The following is a 25,293-nucleotide window of genomic DNA, read 5'->3' as shown; positions in this document are numbered from 1 at the left end:
GTCTTGTGACAACAGTAGGCCAGTGAGGCGGCTCCCTCAAGAGAGGGCTCTCATTAGATGATTGAAGTTGCATTAGCAGTCTGGGTTTGTTAGTTGGGGCACAGGGCAGTTGGTTATGGAGCCCAAAAGGGTCTCTACCCTCCACTGCTAAACACTGGTCCAAGATACTCCTGTTGCTGCCGTTGTTGTTCAGAGTGTGCATATGTTGTGACTCACAGACATGACATTTTACTCCCATTTTAAACTTATCAGATTATCATTCTCTCTCCTCGTTTGCTCATCACCGCTCTCGAATGGCTGGTGTGGGCCTTTTGTTAAATTAGTCGGTTTCTGGAGAGAGGTAGTATTGCAGCTTCAGCCAGCATCTTGGAAAGTTAGTTTGAAAGTTGGCTACTGCCACGTTGCCCAAAAAGAGGTACTGTGTTGGAGTGCGTATCTGAATGGATAACTTGACACTGTCTGCTCAATAATATCCTCATTTAAAGTATTTACTTTGGCACATGGAACGATAAGATTTCTGTGTAGGACTCCCCACCCGAGGAACTCTAGAAGGCAAGAAGGAACAAGTTCAGACATGCCTTAAGAATGTGGGAACAATACAGGGAGACCCCTTTTGGAAGATGAGATGGTGCTTGGCTGAGGCAGCTTATGAACTGGGGAGAGCAAGCGAGAGCGCAGTGAAAAGCACAAATCTGAATTCTGGTGTGAGATTGTTACCAAAAATATTCAGGAGAAAAAGGAGTTATGCTTTCCCCAAACCATTACCTTAACTATAAAATGTTAAGATATAAAATTTGAAAGAATTGTTGTCTGCCCCAAACTAACAATATAAAGATCAAAAAACTGCATTGCTAATACATTTACCAACAATATGAAACACATGAAAGATGGAATTTTCAGAGGTGATTTAAGAGCTCACCAGTGCTACTGACCCATTAGTTTGCTCACCTGATAACTTTTTTCAGAATGATTTTAAGGAACTGTATCTGTTGATTGCTTAATTTCCTTCTTTCCCCTCCCAAACCCCCAGTACAAAATTCCTGTTGCTCAATCGCTAGATAGTAGTAGTTAAAAGTCAATTTTAAAGTGATAATAACAAACCACAAACAGAACTTTTAAAAATTCCTAAAGAAAATAAGAGAGGGACTTTGGAGGAAAGAAGAAATAAGACATGATGTACTGTTGTAGTCTGTGTGTGTATACACACGCATATATTCTCTCTCTCTCTCTCCCCCTCAGATGCATACTTTCACCTGTGATGAATGCTCAGCTAGATGTAAAAAGACTGACTTAAAATATTTGTGTTTAATAGCAATTGCGTATCTTTTAATGAGATCTAAGTATATGTAAATATATATAAAAAATTAACAAACTCCATATATAATCAAAATATAATAATTTTGAAAACCAAGTCCACAGATTAACCTTTGGAAGGCATTTTGTGTGACTCACTGAAGTGCAGCTTCCCTCGGTGGTACCTACACATGAATAAAGCTAAAACAATATTTTTAATTTCCCCCCTCTCCTTTCTGGCACTGATTAATGATCAACTGTAATCTGACTGTATTTAAGAGCGCATATGATGTCATTCTGTCCTGGGTGATGAGGCTCATCCATTGTTGCGGGTGGGGGAAGCAAATAAGTGCGGGGGGGGGGGGGCGGGAGAGGAGGGCCACAGTAATGCCAAGTACATAAGGCCCCTGCCCTGAATATGGCACAGATAATCGCCTGGCAAGGAGAGGGGGGTGGTGGGTGGCGCCTGTGGTGGCATAGCATATGCCCTTTGACCTTAAGGCCACTAAGATGTGAGGACCTGTTAGTCATATTTGAGAGAGGTTTTCATACTTGTTACTGTCTTTTCAGTGTCTTTACCACTTTCCCAGACATCAGTGGTAACCCACCAGAGCATATGCATGTGCGTGATCTGTCTGTGAATGGTGAGATGCTGGCATATGAGGCATATTGTTTAGTGTGTGTGTGTGTAAACCCACCAAAAAGTAGGTAACGATTTTAAAAGACTCTGCAAACAAACTCGTTGGGGGCAGGACCAGTGTCTGTCATCTATGTGTTTGCACAGTGCCCAGATCCTATTGTAGGTATCTATATGGTCCCCCATTACCGTAGCATGTGAGCACCTCACAATCTTTAATGTATTTATCCTGACAATATCCCTGTGAGTTGGGGAAAGACTATTGCCCTAATTTTAGAGCTAGGGAACTGAGGGACAGAAACTAAGCAACTTGCTCTAGGCACAGGCGCCAACTTTTCCAGGCACCAGTGGGTGTTTGCCCCTGCCCCCCATCCTGACCCCTTCCCCCAAATTCCTGCCATGGCCCCGCCTCTTCCCGGTGCGCTGCGTTCCCCTTCCTCCCCACTCCCTCCCAGCGCTTGCTGCTGCAAAACAGTTGTTTCGCGCAGCAAGTGCTGGGAGCTAGGGGGAGAAGCGGAGCTGCAAGTGCTCAGGGGAAGAGGAGAAGTGGAGGTGAGCTTGGGCGGGGCAGGGAGCTGCCGGTGGGTGCAGAGCACCCACCAATTTTTCCCCATGGGTGCTCCTGCCCTGGAGCACCCACGGAGTTGGTGCCTATAGCAGCTTTGGCAAAGGAGGAAGTGGAACCTGGCTCTCCTAAGTCTCTGGCTACCATCCTAACCACTGGACCCTCCTTCTTCTTTGTGTTAGACCTCTAGGTGCTGCCATAATACTGTATATAAGGAGTGACATTGTGTCCAAGCCAACCAGGTAATGTTGAGTGGAAAGAACTTAGCCTGACTGCACGTAGGACTGATGAAATATTACTAATTGATAGACCTCAAGTTGGCCTGTGTAAAGGCAGGAAAGCAGCTGCTGAATAGATTCAAGGGTGACCTACTCTACAGAGATGATGTCAGGTATCTTGTGCTATCAAGTTTCTGTTAATTCTAAAATGTATTGGTATACTTTCTGAATGCTTTCCATTTCACCTTGATGGTATTCTTTGGACCCCCTTCAGAGTTTAATTTTAATCCCTGATATATCTAAAATCATGCCTGTTCTACAGAATTGGCCATAGAAGTGGAACTAGTTGCAACATGGCTATCCCTGGACATGATAAAAACATATAGTCAGTGAAATACCTTCAGTTGTATGCTTTAAAAAGTAGTTTTAAAATGTATCCTGTTAGAGAACACTCTTATATTCTTAATCCACCTGTTTTAAAAGTGATGCAAATCTTGTATTTCTAATTTCTAAGGCTCTTCTCAACTTGGTATGTAAGCATCAGATAGTGATTGTAGTAACATTGGCCACTCTTTTTTAAATGGCAGAGGTTTTAGCTCAGTAAGAATTGTACTGACACAAATCCCAAGGCAGTCTAATTGGAGAGGAATTCCAGCTCTCGGTAGACAAGTCACATGCCTGACATGCTCGGGGCCTTTTGTTCAGTAGTCATTCACATATAAATATTTACTTTCCAGATCCTGAACTTTTCTGATAACTTAGTTATACTTCAGTTAATAGAACTTGGTTACTGCAGGAAATGCTGGATGATGAATGGACTGTCCATGTGTCTCAGACCTATCTGTATATGTTATACATTCAACTAAATTCTTATTGGTCAGTATCATTGTCAGGTTTCCAAGGATTAAATGTGTTGAAATTACGGCATATTAACAGTTGGTAAATTCTGCTAAACACCTGCTGCAGCTTTACCAAAATTAATTCTGCTTTTCAGTATAAATTGCTTAAAACCGCTGTGCTCTCATACAAAATTGCTAACTTCTGAAACCTCCACTTACCTTGAGAGCATTCCCAAGAGGTGCTCAGCATCTTGCAGGATTGACCCTTTTGAGATTGCCTTGTTTGTGTTTGAGTGACTATTTTCTGCAAACTTTGGCCTCCCACTGACTCTAGAACACACACCACTAAAGAAAAATACTCCTATGATAAATGTTGCCAAAATAACATGTTTAAGCATGAAGTGGTGCTACAGAATGTTTGAGTACAATAGTAAGTACAGATCACATAAGTAAAATTGACCAGGCTTCCAAATATTTGATATGAATTGGTGTTTTAAACATATAAAAGTCACAATGCTACCAGTCAACTTTCTTACAGTTAACAGCATTGCACATGTGCTTGTATGCAGGCAAGTTCTTTGGCCATATTGGGAAGTAACAATCAGTGTGCGCCTCACCTTGGCTTTATGACATGGAATAATTAAAGGATAGGTAGGTAATTCTTTAAAGCAATTATAAAAATATGGGAATGAGGAAAGATTTGTACAGATCTTGTTTGGTCTCAGAATCAAACACGGTATTCTAGTAAATCAAATTTCTAATGCTGTAGATGCTAAATCGTACTGTGAGGGGTTGTCCCCCTTTAAGGTGCCTCCTGATGTACTGGGATACCATTGAGCTCACCGGTTCTGCCATCCTGGGCCACTTTTACCCTATGTTGATGAGCCAGGCTCTTAAGCCTTCTCTAGCACACACACAGGGAGGGCTACACCCAGCTGCAGAAAGACACAGACACTGAGATCAGCTCTGGAAGACTCCACTTAAGGGACTTGCTCCAGCACTCAGGTGCCCACCTCCCTTGGAGTGCAGACCCAAAGGTATATTGTATTGCGCTGTTTAGAAAGATCTGCACAGCGCAAACTCATAAAAATTCTCCCTCTCTCTCGATGTGAAGAGAGAGATGCACAGCTTCTTGTCCGCCCCCCCCCCCCGCTGTCCGATATGGATTACACAAACTGGGTTATGTTATAAACAAGAAATAAATTTGTTTAACTACAAAAGACAGATTTTAAGTGATTATAAGGGATAGCAAACAGAGCAAAGCAGATTACCAAGCAAATAAAACAAACACGCAAACTAAGCTTGATTCACCAAAGAAACAGGTTACAAAATGTATTTTCTCACCCTAAATATTATTTTAGGTAAGTTTCAGAGTTTCAGTAGCTTAATATTCCAGTTATTTCTTCAAACAGACTGGACCCCTGTCTCAGTCTGGACTCACCCCTACCTTTCCTTTCAGGTGCTTTCATCAGTACTCCTTCTTGGATAGGCAATGGATAAGAGTCCAGATCAGCCCCCTCCCCAGCCCTTAAAAAGGAAAAGGCAGAAATCCTTTGTTTGATCCCCATCCCCCGTAGAGTGGGAAAATACCAGCAGAATCCAAGGGGGTATTTTTCATCAGGTGACGCTATCACCTGACCTTGTAGTGTCAATGCAGCATTCCAGGAAGCACCTTGAGAAGGTGGGAGATTAGTATCTTCAGAGTTCTATTGTCCTACTGTCTGATGGGTGTTTCTGCAAGTACACACACAGTTGTAGTTGTTACATAGTCAATATTCCTAACTTTTTAGATACAGAAATGATACGTGCATATGAATTGGATAATCACATTCAGTAAATCATAACCTTTCCAGTGATACCTTACGTGAGCCATCTTGCATAAAGTATATCTTAGTTATGTCGTATTCATATCATAACCATATTTCTATTAAGAAATGGGGTGTAACACCACATACTACATGTTTTAGCATCTCAAACTTATCAATATAGTGTATTGCACCATTCCATTTTGCTTTTGTCGACATAAACTATTGCAGTGTTGTGGTGTGGTTTAATATGCTTTTCCAGCATGGTAAAATGTAAATAGACCGGTAACAGCATGGCAGGTTCTAGAACCTTGCATATTGATGGAGGGCTTGGAGTCAGCTACAGAGCAATTTTTGTTGACCCAGTGGCAGGTGGCTCTTGTTAAATCTCATATTTGGCTGAAGTCTGTCTCTGCTGCAGAGGATTTAGGGAGCTTGACGGAGGGGTCCTGCAGGGAGAAATCCTAGGAACAAGCCTGACTCAGGAGGAAATTTAGGCTCATGATTGTTTTGTTGTTCAAGTTAACACTAAAGGCAACCCCCAGAAAAGAAATGAACTTGGAATAATAACCTGTTTGGTGTTGAGGGCAGAGTGGGGGCTCTGCTTCACAGGGCCCCTAAGGAAGGAGTTGCTTGTGGCTATAATTTATTTATGATTTGTAAAGGTCCAGTTCTATAGCTATTCCATGCATTGAGCATCTACATAATCTGTCCCAAAGGGAAGTTTGTGAAGAAATAGCTTTGGAGTGCAGACCTGGATTCTACAGAGGGATGGTAATTATCAAAACTCCACAGTACAGAGACTCATGGCTTCCCTTTGACATTATTTCTTTTTAAGTATAGTTTTTAAAAATAAGCTAAAATGCTTAAAATAAAAGTACACTTCAATATCCATAATCATATTGTGTCTCTGTAGACTTAAAACTGCAAATACACTTCAAAGCAAAATACTCAAACACTTCACCCACAAAAGCTTATGCTCCAATATGTCTGTTAGTCTATAAGGTGCCACAGGACTCTTTGTCACTTTTACAGATCCAGACTAACACGGCTACCCCTCTGATACTCAAACACTTCAGTTCCTCTTACTTCCCTGCTGAGATTTAAGTTTCTAGCATGATCTGGGAACACAGTTTGGTTCAATATGTGCCACAAGACTAAACTGAAAACTGTGAACCATGTTTTAACCAGGTTTTGCAAAACGAGAGAGTCTGTAGTAGTGGGATGACTGAAGACTGGTTTCCTGTGTTAATTAGGATAGGGTTTGTGATATCACCTGTACAGGAAAAACGTGCTTTGCTGCAAAGATCATTTTCCTAGCCCATCGCTTTGACCATGTCACCCCTTTCGTGCATCCCTGGCTCCCCTTCTCTATCACATCAAACAGGAGCTACTTCTCCACTTTTCAAGGCCCTTTACAGCCTATTCCCTCCCTCCTTATCTATCTTTCATTATTGAGATGTTGACTCCTTTGTCTGATCAGCCAATGATGCCAGCCACTGTTGCTCGCGTGTGTAAAAAAAAAAAAAAAAATTTAAGAAGTCCTTGGTGCTTTCTGCCGTGTGCTGCCCCTCATACTTAGGAGAAGTGCCTCATAAATAGCTGCAAAACTAACTCGTTCTCCAAAAATCTCCTTAAAACTCTCCTGTTGTGATGCCTACAAATAACTTGATAATGGTTAGGCTGCTGGTGTGTTGAGACCACTGCCTTTGTTGCTGACCAATGTTGCCTTTGTTTCCTTGTACTCCTCAGTCTATCTCCACCTGTTGTCTCATGTCTTCTGCTTTGGTCTTGTCTATGCTTATATTTTATAGCGCTCTAACTTTCTGGCTCAGGGGTGTGAAATATCACCCCACTGAGCGCAGCAATTTTGGGCGCTTTAAAGCGCTAGTGTGGACAGGCTCCAAGCGCCTTAGATAGTAACCTCTTTGGGACAGCAGGTACCATCTTCTTGTTCTGTGTCTGTACAGCACCTTGCACAATGGGCTTGGTCCATGACTGGGATTCCTAGACATTACGGTAATGCAAATAATAACCCTCCACTGGAGTCAGAATGCTGGTCTTAGTAAGTGAAAACCTTTGTCCCTTTGTCGTAAGGAATGTATCCACAATTTGTTTTTAATTTGGGAGTTCAAACAGTATTTTAATTTTGTTTTCATAAGTCTTGCTCCACCATATTTAAGTGATTAGCAACTATTGATAGCTAGTTATCCTTATAGGAGTGGCATAAACAAAACATCTGGTGACAACTAGATTCTAGGCTTGCTATTCATAAATGTTTCATGACGTTTTGTAGTAATCTCCTAGATTACTGTCTCAAAGGCTGGTTATCTGTGAACTTTAGCGGCTTTTGGCTTACTGCATATTATTCTTTGACTAGCTCATGGATGTAACAATAGCTGTGGCGGATTCCCACATATGTACTTTATTCATCTGTGCATACACAAAGTAATAGACCTTGTTGCATCAACTAGATCAGTTCCACATGGTAGCATGAGAGGAGATTGCCCCATTTCTTCTTGGGAACCAAGAGTAAATGTTGCAAAACTGCCTCCTGCTTCCACTGTGGGAACAGGACATCAGAGCCTTAATTACTGGAGTTCGGAAAAGGAGCTGTTGTGACTAATGAACTACTCCTTAAACCACAAAAATCCATACTCTTTTGAACAGAGTGAGCTCTTAATTGCATGTTTTAGGTGAAGGCCTTAGAGCAGGGTTTGCTGCACCGCAGTAACTACATTAAGTTACCGAGCACACAAACCTGATGTATGAGAAATACAAACAAGTAACGCACAGTATACTAACACAGTTTTAAAACAAAATAAATTTGGGCTTGACCTGTATAAACTTACTATTTATTTATTTATTTTTTTAAAGGTCATCAAGGTCCCTAGCTACGTTTGCCAATGTGTATCAATAAACATGTCTCTTTCTGGAAGAAAGGTGTTGACCTAATTTCTCTGGGCCTTGTGTAGCTGGAGCCTAAAATATTAAAGTATTAGTTGACCAGCCATGAAGGTAAATCCCTCAGAAGCGTGCTTCAAAGGGAACTTTTGTTTGTTTCAATAACCCATATTTTTTATACCAAAGAGTACTGACAATGTAAGCGACTGAATTACACACTTCATCTTTTTTTTTTCTTTCTTTCTTAAAGGAAATTAATGACTCTGTCTTGAGTAAAAGTTCTCCTATTAGCAGTGGTAAGAAAGGACAACTAGATGGCTAGAGGTTGTGTAAATAGGATGCATAATCTATGACTAGAAGCTGTCACAGACGTCTTTCTGACTGACCTAAGTGGAATTGGTTGGTTGGTTTCAGTCCATTTGTCCGTGACCGGGCATTCATATCACAAAAGCCATTGCCATAGTTGGCATTAATTGCTCACTTGTTGGGCATCTCAGCAAAGTGGTTACTCCTGGGGGAATCACTGTTGGTGCGCAAAATTCATGTCCCCTGCAGATTTTTTTGCTTCCCCACAGAAAAATGACTTTTGACAGAGAAGCAAAGGAAAGCTACAAGAGCGGTCATGCGCCCCTCCCTGGCAGTGCAGGCATGTTGGTTTGAGCACCTGGAGTAGCTGGTAGAGCTGTAAATCACCGCTGGGGTGGGGAGGGCTGGGCAGTTGTGTGTGTGAGAGACAGACACTCTGTCCCTCTCGCTTGCTATGGCAGCATGCTTGGTGTGAAGGGGCAGGGCTTCAGGGTGTTTCTGAGGAGTTAGGTGGGGGGCAGGCTCTGTCCCCTCAGGTAGAGCAGAATGTAGCAGCCTGCCTGCTTAGTGAATTATTCCCATTATCTTTGTGAATTCCCCAAGGAGTATAAAACAGGTGTAAAAGAAAATATGGGCTTATAAATGTTTATAGTGCTTTAGTGATTTAGAACTGGTCTAGATTTTTGGACTGAAAAAATTTCCCCTTAAAATGTACTCTCTGAACTGTTTGCTACTGACCTTTCTGGAGATGGTTAGTAGCCAGTATAAATTGTGAGTTTGATCCCCCAGCCCTCATTTGCTCTTCAGTTGCCTATATTGTAACACTGAGCATAGGGCTGCATATATTTGTTGACTAATAACTAGAAATAAAGGGTCAAACCTAGCTACATTACCGTTAGGCCAGGGGTTTGATCCCCACTCCCTTTCTCCATCCATTGTATTGTAGTTTAAATAAATTACCGAAATACTTGAAACCAGAGTGATTATATTGTGTTGTTTTGTCAAATAAAATATTCAGGATTTTAAAATACTGTGCACAGAATTTTTAATTTTTTGATACAGAATTCCCCCAGGAGTAAGCAGTGAAGGATTTGAATGGGTTGGAAGCTGACCTATCTTCTCCATCCTAGAATCAGTCCCTTCGGGTTAGAGTATAGTGAAGCGTGCACTGCCATCACTGTATGTGAGTAAATGGAAGACTTTGGTTTGCTTGGGCTGTCAGTCCAGTGTCTTTTACAAGCACTAAATTCACACATGCAAAGAAGGTGCAGGATAGAAGTTGAGAGGAAAAATGGTAATTGGAGAGATTTAATTCCTGCATACTCACAAGTACTGGTTGATTCTAATGCCATTAAACTTAGAATTATAAAATTCTGGGATGGGGGGAAAATTTCATGCTTGTTTGATGTGGGAGAGGTAGGATTTCCATTGAGGGAGAAAATAGTGAGTTAAAAGGATTGTACATGGATAGAGTGATCTGGCAATATGATATACAAATTTTCATTTTGTCTTGTGGGCAGCTTCTTTTTCCATTCCTGATCATGCTATGTCTGGCAATCAAATCAATTGCTAATGAGGAAAAATAAGATGAGGGAAGTAATGCATTTTATCAAACTTCAATGCAATATGATTTTTGAAAGTCTTACACAGCATACTTTTCCTCTTAATGTCGTTTCACTTTGTTCCTGCATACATCTGTCTACTAATCCTCTTTTTTTCTCACGTGCTTTCCTTTTGTCCTTATCCTCACCCTCTTCCCCATGCTTCCGTCTAGATATCTAGCTTTCATCTTTTCCCCCTGTTCTGTTGAATAAACTGCCCAGTTATCTTATTTCCTTGTCTACTGGCATTCCTGTCATTGAAACAGTAGTTCCTGTTCCCTCTCTTCTTTGCTCTTACATAGTTAGGAGCCAGCTTGGCTGTATCCTGGTTGTTTTCAAAGCTCTTCGCAGTGAAGAACCCAGACAGTGTAGAAAGAACAAGGGAGGATGAATGCCACGTGGCCAGCAAGTGCTCTGTGGAGCAGCAGTGGTTCATGGAGTGAACCTGGTTTGGGAACTCCTGGTATGGACTGAGTTTTTCATCATCCCCCAGTCGGGAGTGGCCAAATTCATTATGTGTAGCTGTTATGATGACAACTATTAAACCAGTTAGTACTATGTCACCTTTCTAATGAATGGGATCCACTTTGCAGAAACCAGCATCGCAACCGATACCCTTACTGAAGCTGCCAGAAGGAAGCCAAGAGAGGCCAAGTGGGAGTGGCGACTGAATGATGCTCCTAGTGGCACTCTCTCTAGCTTGGGGATGCATATGTTACTGCTGCTTTGTTGCTGTTCTGTGGGTAGAGGCTTCATTTTCCAGAGCTGTCGGTTTGGCATCTCGCAAAAATATTCCTGTCTTTTTAAAACTGCCACTAAAAATCCCTAGAAATCCTGACCTCTCACAAATAAAGGTAAAGATTAGCTTGATATAAAGAAGGCCACTATAGGGCATGTAAGTGCATGGGAGAACAAAGCTGTTCAGTGATCAGTGTCTAGAAATCATTACATAAAAATCAATAATCTTGTAATTCATGTGCTAAATATGAGGTAACAGAGTCTTGAAACCTGTTAAATGTCAAAGTGACTTTAGTCCTCTAACCTTGAAGTTCTATTTGGTTTTAAATTCTCCTCTCCTAAAATAACATGTATGCTTGCACTAAAGTACTTCTTTGAGTTTATATTGGTACATGCTCGCCATTTGGCATGATGAGCAATTTTGCATGATTTGGAACACTGAAAATGTGAACATAGGCTGGAAATTTTAATAGATCACACCTACGTACAGGTGACCATCCAAAAATAAATCTTAGATTTTAGTTATGTTGGGTTCTTCATCTTTTTGGGTAGATTGAAAATATAAGGCCCTCCAATGCTTAGCTTAGACAAATGGGTAATGAGGAAACCGTCCAGTCTGTGAGTTTGTTGTCAAAATTAAATCTTTCCATATTGTTTGAATTCACAAAGCTCACAACATTTTCTGGATCCAACTTAATATCTTTTGATTAGCGGATACATCAGTCACCATAAGTTTCCATGCCTTTTAGTTTTATACAGACCTTATCCAGAACAGATGCAACCTTTTAAAAAGTGATGTGTAGTTTGCAAGGTTAAAACCCCCCAAAACCAACACTCTAATTTTGCTAGGGATTTTTTTATAGCCTTTTACTTGTTTTGAGTTAGTAGCACTGATAAAACCACTCTGTGATAGATGTGAATATTACTCCTATAAAAGATTGGGGGAAGGAGAGAGCTTAATATATCATTCTAGCAACATGGTTTTCAACCTAGAAAATGTGTTAGAGGTACAATACTGTTTTGTTAGGGAGAGTTAAAGGCAGCTAGGCTTGTTACAAAAAAGAGAACTAACAAAGCTATGAGTGTTTTAGAATAGTAAACATGCAACATAGTTCTCCTTTTCCCACCTGTCTACCTTCCATTCTCCCTGTGTCTTGCTATTTTTGATCCAGGATCACTCTGCATTGGATTTCTTATGGAATTGTGCATCTTTTTTTATATAAAAGAACGTTGTTATACAACCTGCAGTAGTTCTTACATTGTGCTGGGGTACTGCTCCCCTCAAGTCACACTTCTGCTTAGGACTGCACATGCAACTCAGTATTTTGGAATACCTCTTAATGGACAATGTAGGACCTCTGAGCACCAATAGAAGGCTAAATCAAATAGAAAATTATGAATGACACTAAAAACCCCTAATCATTAAACAACTAGAAGAACAATTTTATAAGAAACCGAAAGACAAACAAGTTTTTTCTTTCAAGTGACTCTAGAAATAGGTAGAGGATGGAGGATTGGATAGAAAACTAGGCCAAGTACCAGACCCCTTGCTTGTTTTCGGTGCTGATTGGCCTATGCTAGCTCTGTCTCGTTCTTACCTTTGGGATGAACTACTTCTGTGCAGTGCAGTGCTGCCCCTCCTCCTCACTCTTTCTCTAACATTATAGCGCTAAGATATGAAAATGTAGAATTCTGTTAATGTTATTAACAGATGTGTAAACATGACTATGTAAAAACTTCTGTGTGCTTAAGCCATATTCTGATTGGTAGTTATCCATGTCCTCAAAGTTAAATAGCTGGAGGGGCTTCCAGCAATAATTGGTCCTTAAAAGATGGTTCTGTATTAAATTACAAGTCAAGCAGACTGAGGAGAACAGTTAAATTTGAGAAAAGCAACGAAAACGCTGCCTGTTGCTGCAGTGATTAAGTTAATAGAAAGCTTCTCTTCCACCCACAGAAGTTGGTCCAATAAAAGATACTACCTCACCCACCTTGTCTCTGTTAAGTTAATAGATGATCTTTTGGTGACTGCTGCAATATTAGAATAAGCAGAACAACTATTATTATTTGTACTTAATGTTGCGGTTGCAGTAGTGGCAAGTGGCTACAGTCAGGATCAGGGCCCCATTGTACTTGGTATTGTATACCACAAAAATACACAATGCCTGCCGTGCCCTCCACCCCCGGGATTGTCCTAGCAACCATTTATAGGATACTGTATCCCCTCGAACATGTGTGTAATTGAGAATTCTGTGTTTGCACAAAATCTTAGAGACTCTGCCAATTAAAATGTTAAAATCACTATACAAAAAATTCCAGTTTCTAAAAAAGTACCCCTTTAAAGTAAAGATTAAAAAAATCCTGTTTGCATAAAGGTCTCTTCAGCAGATGAAAAACAGAGTGACTGTACAGAGAGACAAAGGAACTGACTAGACACCAACTCTGTGTGTGTGTATGTGTGAGAGAGATAATATGCATGCATTGATTGAAAACTGTGGCAAGCCTTCCCTTGCATTAATAGTATGGTGATGACTCAAACTAGGTGTTACAAGGTTGTTTTAAAAGGTAGTATTAAAACTTACATTGTTACAACTGTGTGTTTTGATGAGAACATACCATTAAGCTGTATAGGAAGATTCACCCCTCTCCTGCTCCTAGTGTTTCAGTCTGTGGCTGTATTTGTAGGGCATGGCTACACTTGCAGATATAGAGTGCTTTGAGTTAAACCAGCCTTTGTAGAGCGCAGTAGGGAAAGCGCTGCAGTCTGTCCACACTGACAGCTACAAGCGCACTGGTGTGGCCACATCTGTGGCACTTGCAGCGGCATTGGGAGCGGTGCATTGTGGGCAGCTATCCCAGCATGCAAGTGGCTGCAACTTGGTTTTCAAATGCGGGGGATGGGTGGAGTGTGGCAGGGAGTGTGTGTGTATGTGGGGAGAGAGGGAGTGGGTTTTTGGGGGGCTGAGAGCATGTCACCATGCTGTGTTGTAAGTTCAGACATCAGGAGACTCCCGCCCCTCTCTCTCACAGCATTCCACACTAATGACTTGCTTTGTCTTGGAGCAGATAAGCATGCCAGTTGTCAGAAATGGAGCTTTCAAAGGGCATATCCACATTCTTGCAGCAATTCCAAAACAATGACAAGAGTGGCCACTTGACTTAAGGGGATTATGGGATGTTTCCGGAGATCAGAGGGCAGTAATGCAACACCTCGTTCACACTGGCGCCGCGGCACTCCAGCAGGGCCGCAGCAAACGTTATCCCACTCCCTGAGGTGGAGTACCAGCAGCGCTGTAGCCATGGAGTCAGAGTGCTCTCCGTGCCTTGCCAGTGTGGACGGGTAGTGAGCTAATGCGCCCGGGGCTCCTTTATTGCACTGTAACTTGCAAGTGTAGCCAAGCCCATAGTGATTTACTCAAGAGCTTTACTTTCACAATAAGATGAGCTAGGAGAATTAAAATAGGGCAGGGTGGTGCTAAATGTGTTTTCATTGCCTCTCCTAGCAGGTTTTGTTTAAAATGTCACTTGGTCTTTTTGCCTTTTCAGTGTAAAATCAGAGCACCTGGAGCAAGGAGAGAGATGGGCTCTTTTGAAGAACTTCTCTCTGATGATGAGGCATAAAAATGATGATCCATCTCTCTTTAGTGCAAGCTAAAGGCAGGCTGAATGCCACTTCAGTGTCCTGACTGACCTATTCTCCCAGTAACTTGGGAATCTAAGGTGTGAGGCTGCATGATTGTATATAGTGCATAACATGCATCTGATATCTAACCAATTGTTTTATATTATCTTGAAGAATGTGACACTGTTGTATGACTTAGCATTCACCTCAGGTGATGGCGACAATGGTGTAGTCCACAGTGTAGACTTGAATTAGGCACTACTCTGTCAACAGCACTTATGGTGGTGGTAACACAGAGATTAAAAAGGCCTGAGCTCTGTGTGCAGTTTCCACCACTTGAATTACAGGGCCTACCGTTCTTCCTGTGGATAAGGCTTCAATGTGATAGTCACTACAGGAAACCAAAGCCTATTGTTTGTTTTGTAAAAATCTGTTTTCCATTTAAAAAAAAATGCTCTGGTTTTCATAACCATGGGAGTAATTTTCTAAGTAGGAACAAACCTGCTTACTGTATTTTTCACTCCATGCATCTGATGAAGTGGGTTCTAGCCCACGAAAGCTTATGCCCAAATAAATCTGTTAATCTCTAGTGTGCTGCAAGTACTCGTCGTTGTTTTTGCTGATACAGACTAACACGGCTACCCCTCTGAAACCTTTCTAAGTAGGGACAGTGTTTTGAGCTCATTTTTGAAAGTGAAATGATGAAATACTTAAAGACCACTCTTGAGGGGGGGAGAGTTCTCTTTTGAGCCTTGTGCATATGATAAAACTGAGTGGTGTGAAAAGGTTGAATTCAGTATGGTTGTGAGCTGGCAAAATTTGAGGAAAACTGAATTCTGTGTGTTTTAGTTTAGCCAAAACTTCTGTATCTGGTAGTTGCAGTGACATCTTCTTACAGATTTCTTTGTGACATAGTGACTGCTGGTGGCTGAGGGAATGTCTTCCAGTGTTGTTGGATCTTGCTTGCTTGGCACTGGTGGCTGCTATGGTCCCCAGTTGTTGTGGATCCACTGCTTAGAATTCTGGGAAATGTTCACTCGGTGACAAGGTGCTAGGCTTCATATTCTACAACGTGGGCTATGTATAATGGACTCTGACATATAGGGATATATATGGGATGGACTTGAAATTTGGTTATAGAGTTCAGAAAATTGTGAATGTTACTGCACTAACTATTTGTCCATGGAGCTCTAAGCTGATGTCGGGGTAGTCAGCACCACTGAATAGCCTAGGAAAATTCCTCGTAAATTTCCTGGAACCTTCAGCAGCCCAGGAGATCCAAAAACCCTGGTTCAGATGAGGGAAGCCGGATGAGCTGCTCATATGTGCTTAGAAGGTCTTGGGTGAGTTGACTGACCAGAATGCTCAACCTGAAGTTGGAAGCAACAACTTGTTCTGACCTCATGTTGCTGCCACCTACCTGCAAAAGAAATGAATGATTTTCCCACTGGTGTTCTCTGCCTCAGCTAATTGTTACTAGATATTATACACAGAAGAACGCTTGTGGTTAAGCATGTTATGCACTCTCCACAAAGTCCTAAATAGTATGAAAAGGGAAACAAAGGCCTTGTGTATACCAGGGGCTATCCCCAGTTACAGCCATCAATGGCCAGCCTCCACTATAGTAGCGCCTGTACAAAGCCCTAGTATAGCTAGGCAGAGCTGCCATTTGCACTATTGGAAATTACCCCTGTTTCACGGGGAAGAGTCTAGGGTTGCCTATGACCAATTAACACTTTTTAAACACTGCTCACCCTTTTTACACTGCACTCAAATGCCAGCCCTCCCTAACTTTACATCATCCTCCCAATTTTTACGTGTAATTATGATATGACTAGTTAAGGCTTAAATCTACAAATTTTGCAAGCATGCACACATTTTTATATGTATAAAAATGGGTGTCGCTCACTACTGCTTGTGTCCGATGAATATAGCAAGCAGCGCCACAGCCGGGGGGGGGGGGGGGGGGGGGCATTCTTTCCCCACTGCCCTTGTTGCACATGCGCAGACTGTGTGCAGTGAGGAGATGTAAGAGGCAAGCTGTGGTAATTATGAATGGGTTGAGGTGCTCCTGGATTCACCAGCCCAGCCTACTTGGACTATGTTAATGCGCTATAGGTACTTAGCCCTGGAATCCACTAGGACTTTAGGTCGAATTTAGCAGCATTAAATCGATGTAAACCTGCACCCGTCCACACGATGAAGCCCTTTATTTTGACTTAAAGGGTTCTTAAAATCGATTTCCCTACTCCACCCCTGACAAGTGGATTAGCGCTTAAATCACCTTGCCGGCTTGAATTTGGGGTACTGTGGACACAATTCGACGGTATTGGCCTCCGGGAGCTATCCCAGAGTGCTCCATTGTGACTGCTCTGGACAGCACTCTCAACTCAGATGCACTGGCCAGGTAGACAGGAAAAGAACCGTGAACTTTTGAATCTCATTTCCTGTTTGGCCAGCGTGGCAAGCTGCAGGTGACCATGATGGAGTCCCAGAATCGCAAAAGAGCTCCAGTATGGACCGAACGGGAGGTACAGGATCTGATCGCTGTATGGGGAGAGGAATCCGTGCTATCAGAACTCCGTTCCAGTTTTCAAAATGCCAAAACCTTTGTCAAAATTTCCCAGGGCATGAAGGACAGAGGCCATAACAGGGACCTGAAGCAGTGCCGCGTGAAACTGAAGGAGCTGAGGCAAGCCTACCAGAAAACCAGAGAGGCGAACGGCCGCTCCGGGTCAGAGCCCCAAACATGCTGCTTCTATGATGAGCTGCATGCCATTTTAGGGGGTTCAGCCACCATTACCCCAGCCGTGTTGTTTGACTCCTTCAATGGAGATGGAGGCAATACGGAAGCAGGTTTTGGGGACGAAGATAGCTCACAGCAAGCAAGCGGAGAAACCGGTTTTCCCGACAGCCAGGAACTGTTTCTCACCCTGGACCTGGAGCCAGTACCCCCCGAACCCACCCAAGGCTGCCTCCTAGACCCAGCAGGCGGAGAAGGGACCTCCGGTGAGTGTACCTTTTTAAAATACTATACATGGTTTAAAAGCAAGCATGTGAAAGGATTACTTTGCCCTGGCATTCGCGGCTCTCCTGGATGTACTCCCAAAGCCTTTGCAAAAGGTTTCTGGGGAGGGCAGCCTTATTGCGTCCTTCATGGTAGGACACTTTACCACTCCAGGCCAATAACACGTACTCGGGAATCATTGTACAACAAAGCATTGCAGTGTATGTTTGCTGGCGTTCAAACAACATCCGTTCTTTATCTCTCTGTGTTATCCTCAGGAGAGTGAGATATAATTCATGGTCACCTGGTTGAAATAGGGTGCTTTTCTTCAGGGGACACTCAGAGGAGCCCATTCCTGCTGGGCTGTTTGCCTGTGGCGAAACAGAAATGTTCCCCGCTGTTAGCCACGGGGAGGAGGGAGGGTTGAGGGGGTAGCCACGCGGTGGGGGGAGGCAAAATGCGACCTTGTAACGAAAGCACATGTGCTATGTATGTAATGTTAACAGCAAGGTTTACCCTGAAAGAGTGTAGCCACTGTTTTATAAAATGTGTCTTTTTAAATACCACTGTCCCTTTTTTTTTTTCTCCACCAGCTGCATGTGTTTCAATGATCACAGGATCTTCTCCTTCCCAGAGGCTAGTGAAGCTTAGAAAGAAAAAAAAAAACGCATTCGAGATGAAATGTTCTCCGAGCTCATGCTGTCCTCCCACACTGACAGAGCACAGACAAATGCGTGGAGGCAAATAATGTCAGAGTGCAGGAAAGCACAAAATGACCGGGAGGAGAGGTGGCGGGCTGAAGACAGGGCTGAAGCTCAAATGTGGCGGCAGCGTGATGAGAGGAGGCAGGATTCAATGCTGAGGCTGCTGGAGGACCAAACCAGTATGCTCCAGTGTATGGTTGAGCTGCAGCAAAGGCAGCTGGAGCACAGACTGCCACTACAGCCCCTGTGTAACCAACCGCCCTCCTCCCCAAGTTCCATAGCCTCCACACCCAGACGCCCAAGAACGTGGTAGGGGGGCCACCGACCAACCAGCCATTCTGCCACAGAGGATTGCCCAAACAAAAGAAGGCTGGCATTCAATAAATTTTAAAGTTGTAAACTTTTAAAGTGCTGTGTGGCATTTTCCTTCCCTCCTCCACCACCCCTCCTGGGCTACCTTGGTAGTCATCCCCCTATTTGTGTGATGAATGAATAAAGAATGTATGAATGTGAAGCAACAATGACTTTATTGCCTCTGCAAGCGGTGATCGAAGGGAGGAGAGGAGGGTGGTTAGCTTACAGGGAAGTAGAGTGAACCAAGGGGCGGGGGGGTTTCATCAAGGAGAAACAAAGAGAACTTTCACACCATAGCCTGGCCAGTCATGAAACTGATTTTCAAAGCTTCTCTGATGCGTACCATGCCCTCCTGTGCTCTTCTAACCGCCCTGGTGTCTGGCTGCGCGTAACCAGCAGCCAGGCGATTTGCCTCAACCTCCCACCCCGCCATCTCCCCGTCTCCCCCTTACCCTCACAGATATTGTGGAGCACACAGCAAGCAGTAATAACAGTGGGAATATTGGTTTTGCTGAGGTCTAAGCGAGTCAGTAAACTGCGCCAGCGCACCTTTAAAGTCCAAATGCACATTCTACCACCATTCTGCACTTGCTCAGCCTGTAGTTGAAGAGCTCCTGACTACTGTCCAGGCTGCCTGTGTATGGCTTCATGAGCCATGGCATTAAGAGGCAGGCTGGGTCCCCAAGGATACATATAGGCATTTCAACATCCCCAACAGTTATTTTCTGGTCTGGGAATAAAGTCCCTTCCTGCAGCTTTTGAAACAGACCAGAGTTCCTGAAGATGCGAACATCATGTACCTTTCCCGGCCATCCCACGTTGATGTTGGTGAAACGTCCCTTGTGATCCACCAGAGCTTGCAGCACTATCGAAAAGTACCCCTTGCGGTTTATGTACTCGGCGGCTTGGTGCTCCGGTGCCAAGATAGGGATATGGGTTCCGTCTGTGGCCCCACCACAGTTAGGGAATCCCATTGCAGCAAAGCCATCCACTATGATCTGCACATTTCCCAGGGTCACTACCCTTGATAACAGCAGATCTTTGATTGCATGGGCTACTTGCATCACAGCAGCCCTAACAGTAGATTTGCCCACTCCAAATTGATTCCCAACTGACCGGTAGCTGTCTGGCGTTGCAAGCTTCCACAGGGCTATCGCCACTCGCTTCTCAACTGTGACGGCTGCTCTCATCTTGGTATTCGTGCACCTCAGGGCAGGGGAAAGCAAGTCACAAAGTTCCATGGAAGTGCCCTTACGCATGCGAAAGTTTCGCAGCCACTGGGAATCGTCCCAGACCCGCAACACTATGCGGTCCCACCAGTCTGTGCTTGTTTCCCGAGCCCAGAATCGGCGTTCCACAGCATGAACCTGCCCCATTAGCACCATGATGCATGCATTGGCAGGGCCCATGCTTTCAGAGAAATCTGTGTCCATGTCCTGATCACTCACGTGACCGCGCTGATGTCGCCTCCTCGCCTGGTATCGCTTTGCCAGGTTCTGGTGCCGCATATACTGCTGGATAATGCGTGTGGTGTTTAATGTGCTCCTAATTGCTAAAGTGAGCTGAGCGGCCTCCATGCTTGCCTTGGTATAGCATCCGCACAGAAAAAAGGCGCGGAATGATTGTCTGCTGTTGCTCTGACGGAGGGAGGGGCGACTGACGACATGGCTTACAGGGTTGGCTTCAGGGAGCTAAAATCAACAAAGGGGGTGGCTTTATATCAATGAGTATTTCAGGCAGGACTTCACGGAGGGTTCCAATAAGAAATGGTGCACCTAAGTTATTGTTCTTATTGGAACAAGGAGGTTAGCCTGGCCTCTGATTGATTCATGGCTAGATTTACCTCGCTGCACCTTCTCTGTGAGTGACTGCAGTGTGACCTAGAGGAATGAGTCCCCTAGACGGGGGAGGAGGCAAATGAATACAAAACAAATCTGGTCTATTTCTTGTTTTGATCCACTCCATCTATCTTTTACATCTTTGGCTGGCAGGAGACGGTGCAGAAGGACTGCATGCCATCCACATCTCATGGCTGCTCAGCAGAAGATGGTGCAGTAGGACTGCTCGCCATCCTCATCTCTTGCCTGCCCGGCAGAAGATGATGCAATAGGATTGCTAGCAATCCGTATCGCCTGCCTGCTCACCATAAGACAGTTCAATAGGACTGACTGCAGGACTAAAGAGAATGACCTGGTCAAGTCACTCCAAATTTAATCCCTGCGCGCATGTCTGCCCAGGCGCTCCCAGCCGATGTGGCCAGGAGCACCTCGGACATGACGAGGACGGCTACCAGTCGTACTGTACCGTCTGCTGCCACAAGGCAATGGGTTGCTGCTACTGTGTAGCAATACCGTACCGCGTCTGCCAGCACCCGGGAGACATATGGTGACGGTTACCTGAGCGGGCTCCATGCTTGCCGTGGTATGGCGTCTGCACAGGTAACTCAGGAAAAAAGGCGTGAAACGATTGTCTGCCCTTGCTTTCACGGAGGGAGGGAAGGGGGGCCTGACGATATGTACCCAGAACCACCCGCAACAATGTTTTAGCCTCATCAGGCATTGGGATCTCAACCCAGAATTCCAATGGGCAGCGGAGACTGCAGGAACTGTGGGATAGCTATCCACAGTGCAACGCTCCGGAAGTCGACTCTAGCCTCAGTACTGTGGAAGCACTCCACCGAGTTAATGCACTTAGAGCATTTTCTGTGGGGACACACACACTCGAATATATAAAACCGATTTCTAAAAAACCGACTTCTATAAATTTGACCTTATTCCGTAGTGTAGACATACCCTTAGAGTGCACCAGCAGGGTCCACATGGGCACTCAGAGCAAGCCTGTGGCTTGCCTCCTCTCAGATAGTCACTCTACAGTCAGGAGTGGGCGGGGTCAATTTCCAAGCAACCTCCCTAATTCCTCCCTATTTTTTTCATAAACTTCCTTAAAATTCTCAGATTGAGACTGTCATCTCTGTAGACTAGGGGTAATTGTCAGTTTAAAACTTAGTTAAAATGTGTTAACTAACACGTCTTAAAATGCAAGCTATTTTTCTCGTCTAGACTCAGCTTCAACTCAGAAGTGATGCTCATGCCACTCTATTCCTGTGCATAAGCTTCTGTTTTTTGCATCCAGCTGCTAGGGGAGGATCCAGTAGCTCTTTGACCCCACTCAGTTGGGGAAAACTTCTCTTCTTCCTGGATAACTGAGTTTTCAAGCCCTCTGTGGAGCAGAGTTCTTCCTGGCAGTTTCCAAAATAAAAACAACTTGGAGAATAGGGTTGCAGTCCTTTTATAGGAGGAGATCTACGAAAAGGGATCTCTGTTACTGAATGGTTCATTGAGTAAAAAAGCTAAAACTCAAATGTAGTTAATCAAGATCATGCATTATGTTGCTGAAGCCAGTAGAGAAGCTCATGCTGATGTTCAGCCATGTTGAAAGTAGTGCACTGGGACTTGTAGCCTTGTTGACTGTGCCTTGTATTTAAGGTAAACTGGAAGGGTCCTTTGAGGTTAAAATCAGTCTATATACCACATTAAACTGAGGAGGTATGTGGGTTTGGAGAGAACTCCTGTGTGGTTTAGTCTAAATGCACAAGTTGCACTGAGTTAACTAAAATAATTTTCTTTAGTTAAACTTGTATAATTTTTCTGTGTAGACAAGGCCATAGTTAAATCAATGCAACTTTTCTTAAGAGATCTGTTACCAGTGTTGAAGCAGGATTTTGGTAATTGTTCTGACTGGGTGTTGCTGGTCATGGCACAATCTGTAAGGTCTTGTTAGATATATCATTAAGATTGTTATCTATATTACTTCTGGCATATCTTTTAATAGAAGATTTCTGTTTTGCCTCCCCTTTAAAACACACATGCATAAAATTGCTTTTGATGATTGTTCTGTCACCATGTTAAAAGCGATTTATTTACGGACAGTTTCCCAGCCATGTGTTTTCGTTCAGCCAGATGATTTCACTAATAGGCTGTAATAAACAGTAGGCTACATCACAACAATTACTTCAGATGATTACTGTTGGAAGAGCTTGGCTGAAACTGTTAACAAGTTCTTGTCCTAAACTTGGTATTCAGCGTACAGAAAATTTTGTAGGGTGTAATGAATGTGTGTATGGATAGTTCTTGTTTTTGTTTTTCTGGGGAAATGAGTGGATTGTTATTAAATACAGTGATAATGAACTGGGGAAAGATACAGAATGTAACCAGATCTGGGTCACATTTTTGACTTGATGGCAGTATATCCATGTCAGTGGCACTGGTTATGATGACTTATTTAAACACTACATTTAATTATGTTTAAAAAAAAATGGAAAGGGATGTTTCTTTCTTTAGAAGATATAGTCTCCCCTTTCCCTTGAGCTCTGCCTCCCCCCACCGTCCCCCTTTTCTGTGGAGAAATGTTTGGGTATTACCAACGGTGCTGCAGCTGGGTTTACATCACCCACGGCTATCTAAACAGTATTGTATGTCAGTTAAATAAAAAGTCTGGAAATGCGTTATTAGGGCTAGGATATGTGCCCATTCATTTGATTTGTCTCGTTCACTCTGTACACTAGTTAGGGATGCAGGTGAATTGTATCTTGCCACAAATACGGTTTTGTTTTTTATTTTTGTTTTTTAATCTACAGAGTCATGTATAATGCTGTCAGCAATGCCGCTTTGTGGTGTTGGTTGTGAGGCAAGCCCAGGCAGTCTATGCAGTGCAGGTATACTTTATTTTAATGTATATTGAATGCATTTGGTGAAAGTTGGCTTTTGTAAGTGGTTTTTGTTGAAAATAAAAATGCCAGGTGTCTGCTGTGAACATGTGGACACACTTTGCTTTCATCTGATTTATTAAGTTTGCTAAACTAAACTTGTTAATGTGTGGAAAGGTTAAGATTTAGCCATATGCAGCAGATTAGATGAATGCCAGAGCTGGCTGTTAGGTGACTCAGCCCAAGAATGTATATTTATAAAGCCGCCTCCTCGTCCAGTGAAATTTAAATCTTGATGCAAACACTTGCATTTTGTTTCCTCATGTCATGTGCACGTGTTTGTGTACGTGTGTGTTACTACATGCTTAGATATTGCTTCTGACTCTATCTAGTCCAGTGGTCCCCAAACTGGGGGGGAGGGGAGGCGGGTGGTGGGGCTGGGTTTGTGGGAAGGAAGTGCCATGTAGTCCAGCTCCACCTTTTAACCCCAGCTCCTCCCCCATCCCCAGTTCAGTTCCTAGCTCCGCCATCAGCCCAAGCTCCCCTGCTGTGCAATAATGGAGGGTGGAGTTGGGTGGAGTGGAGGGGTGCGACAGGAAAAGTTTGGGCACCACTGCTCTAGTCAGTTACCCCGGTTTTGGTGGAGGTTGGAATTAGTGAGGAGTTAGCATTGAAGAGCTGCCAGCAGCAAATCCTGCTGCCAGCAGTTTGAGACCTGGATGTGGGCCTTGTTTGTAATTCCTGTGCTTCTGCCTGTTACAAGTTGAGTATTCAGTATCTCAGGGAAGAGTCTGGATACTAAAGTTTGAGTGGTAAATCCTTAAAGAGGGGTGTGCTCATCTTTTCTACCTCATTGAGCCAGTTTCGACCATGGTGCCTAAAGCTATTGAAGTGACCTGCTATTCAAAGGTGAAGTCAGTGGTTTTGTCTTGACTAGGAAAAGTTGCTAACTTTAAGTCAATTAATATGTGCTAGCTAATCCTGACCTAAACTTTCCTACAACTGCACTAGGAAAAAGGTTGAAGTTAGGTCAGCTTTAGTTAGCATGTATTAACTAAGCCCAGCCTAATGCATCCACTTTTCCCGAGACAAAGGCTATGGGTGGGTGACCAGATGCTTTGAAAATCAGGCCACATAATAGGTACCTAAAGTATGGTGCATTCAGGTGCTTAATATTGTTCAACTAACCTTGACAATTTTGTCTGTACTTGTGTTAAACTAATTACTGGAATGAGGGAAATCATGCATATCCCCAAGATTATGCTATCCTTGCTAGCTGCCTTTAAACCTCAAAAGGAGGGAGGGAGAGAGAGAGGTGGGAAGGAACTAAGCAACTTGTAGAGTTTTCTTTGCTTCTCTTCCTGCATAATGCACAAGTGTGATGCTCTTGATGTTCCTACCGCAATGATATGTAGTGCCGCTTTGTTTGCTTTTATGTGACTAAGTTGCATTGTGAACAAATGACCTGTCTCATGAAAAATGACCATTTAATGTAGGTAACTCTGGCCATCTTTCAGTGTCACTGTGTACAACTTGTAAACAGGTAAATATAAATGTGTGTAATACAGATTAATAGATTTTTAAGGCCAGAAGGGTTCATTATTATAATCTAGTCTGATCTTCTGCATAATACAGGCCATTTCACCCAATAATTCCTGGATCAAGTCCAAATGTTACCCACAGTACGTGTTAAACTGATTGGGCTGAGGAATAAGATGAATAGCATAGCATTGCTTTTAGAAGTCCTTGCTTTCTCATACTGGGAAGCATGTATGTCTCTCTCTGTGTATGCACATGTTAAATAAAACCAAAACAAGCCAGCATGTGCAGATATAATGATTGGGGATGATCTTTATGCAGGATGCGTACAATTGACAGGTTTTTTGGCTTCTGAAGCCCTTGAGATATATGGGTGTGTACTACAATGAATCTCTCTTCGCTAGCAATGTCTATATTTTCAGTGTATAGCCAATGGTTTCTTGCAAACGTACACAG

The 25,293-nt window shown here is 43.3% G+C and overlaps 1 protein-coding gene across 5 annotated transcripts in view; it reads left to right on the top strand.

Annotated features, from left to right (window-relative positions):
• CNKSR3 (CNKSR family member 3) overlaps positions 1-25,293 on the top strand; it is a 101,892-nt gene that overhangs the window by 16,365 nt on the left and 60,234 nt on the right. Inside the window, exon 1 of one of the 5 annotated variants that reach the window (XM_048844183.2) lies at positions 23,244-23,307. The exons of 3 other annotated variants lie outside the window; for them this stretch is intronic. In XM_048844183.2, the coding sequence (XP_048700140.2) occupies positions 23,253-23,307 (55 nt within the window). In that variant the 5' untranslated portion in view covers positions 23,244-23,252. Of the gene's footprint in view, positions 1-23,243; positions 23,308-25,293 lie in introns of those variants that run through there. One more of the 5 variants, XM_048844186.2, reaches the window with a different exon arrangement.

The sequence above is a fragment of the Caretta caretta genome, chromosome 3, assembly GCF_965140235.1.
Source record: "Caretta caretta isolate rCarCar2 chromosome 3, rCarCar1.hap1, whole genome shotgun sequence".
Classification (NCBI taxonomy): Eukaryota; Metazoa; Chordata; order Testudines; family Cheloniidae; genus Caretta; species Caretta caretta.
The sequence above is the reverse complement of the archived record's forward strand: the minus strand, read 5'-3'. Positions and strand labels throughout refer to the sequence as shown.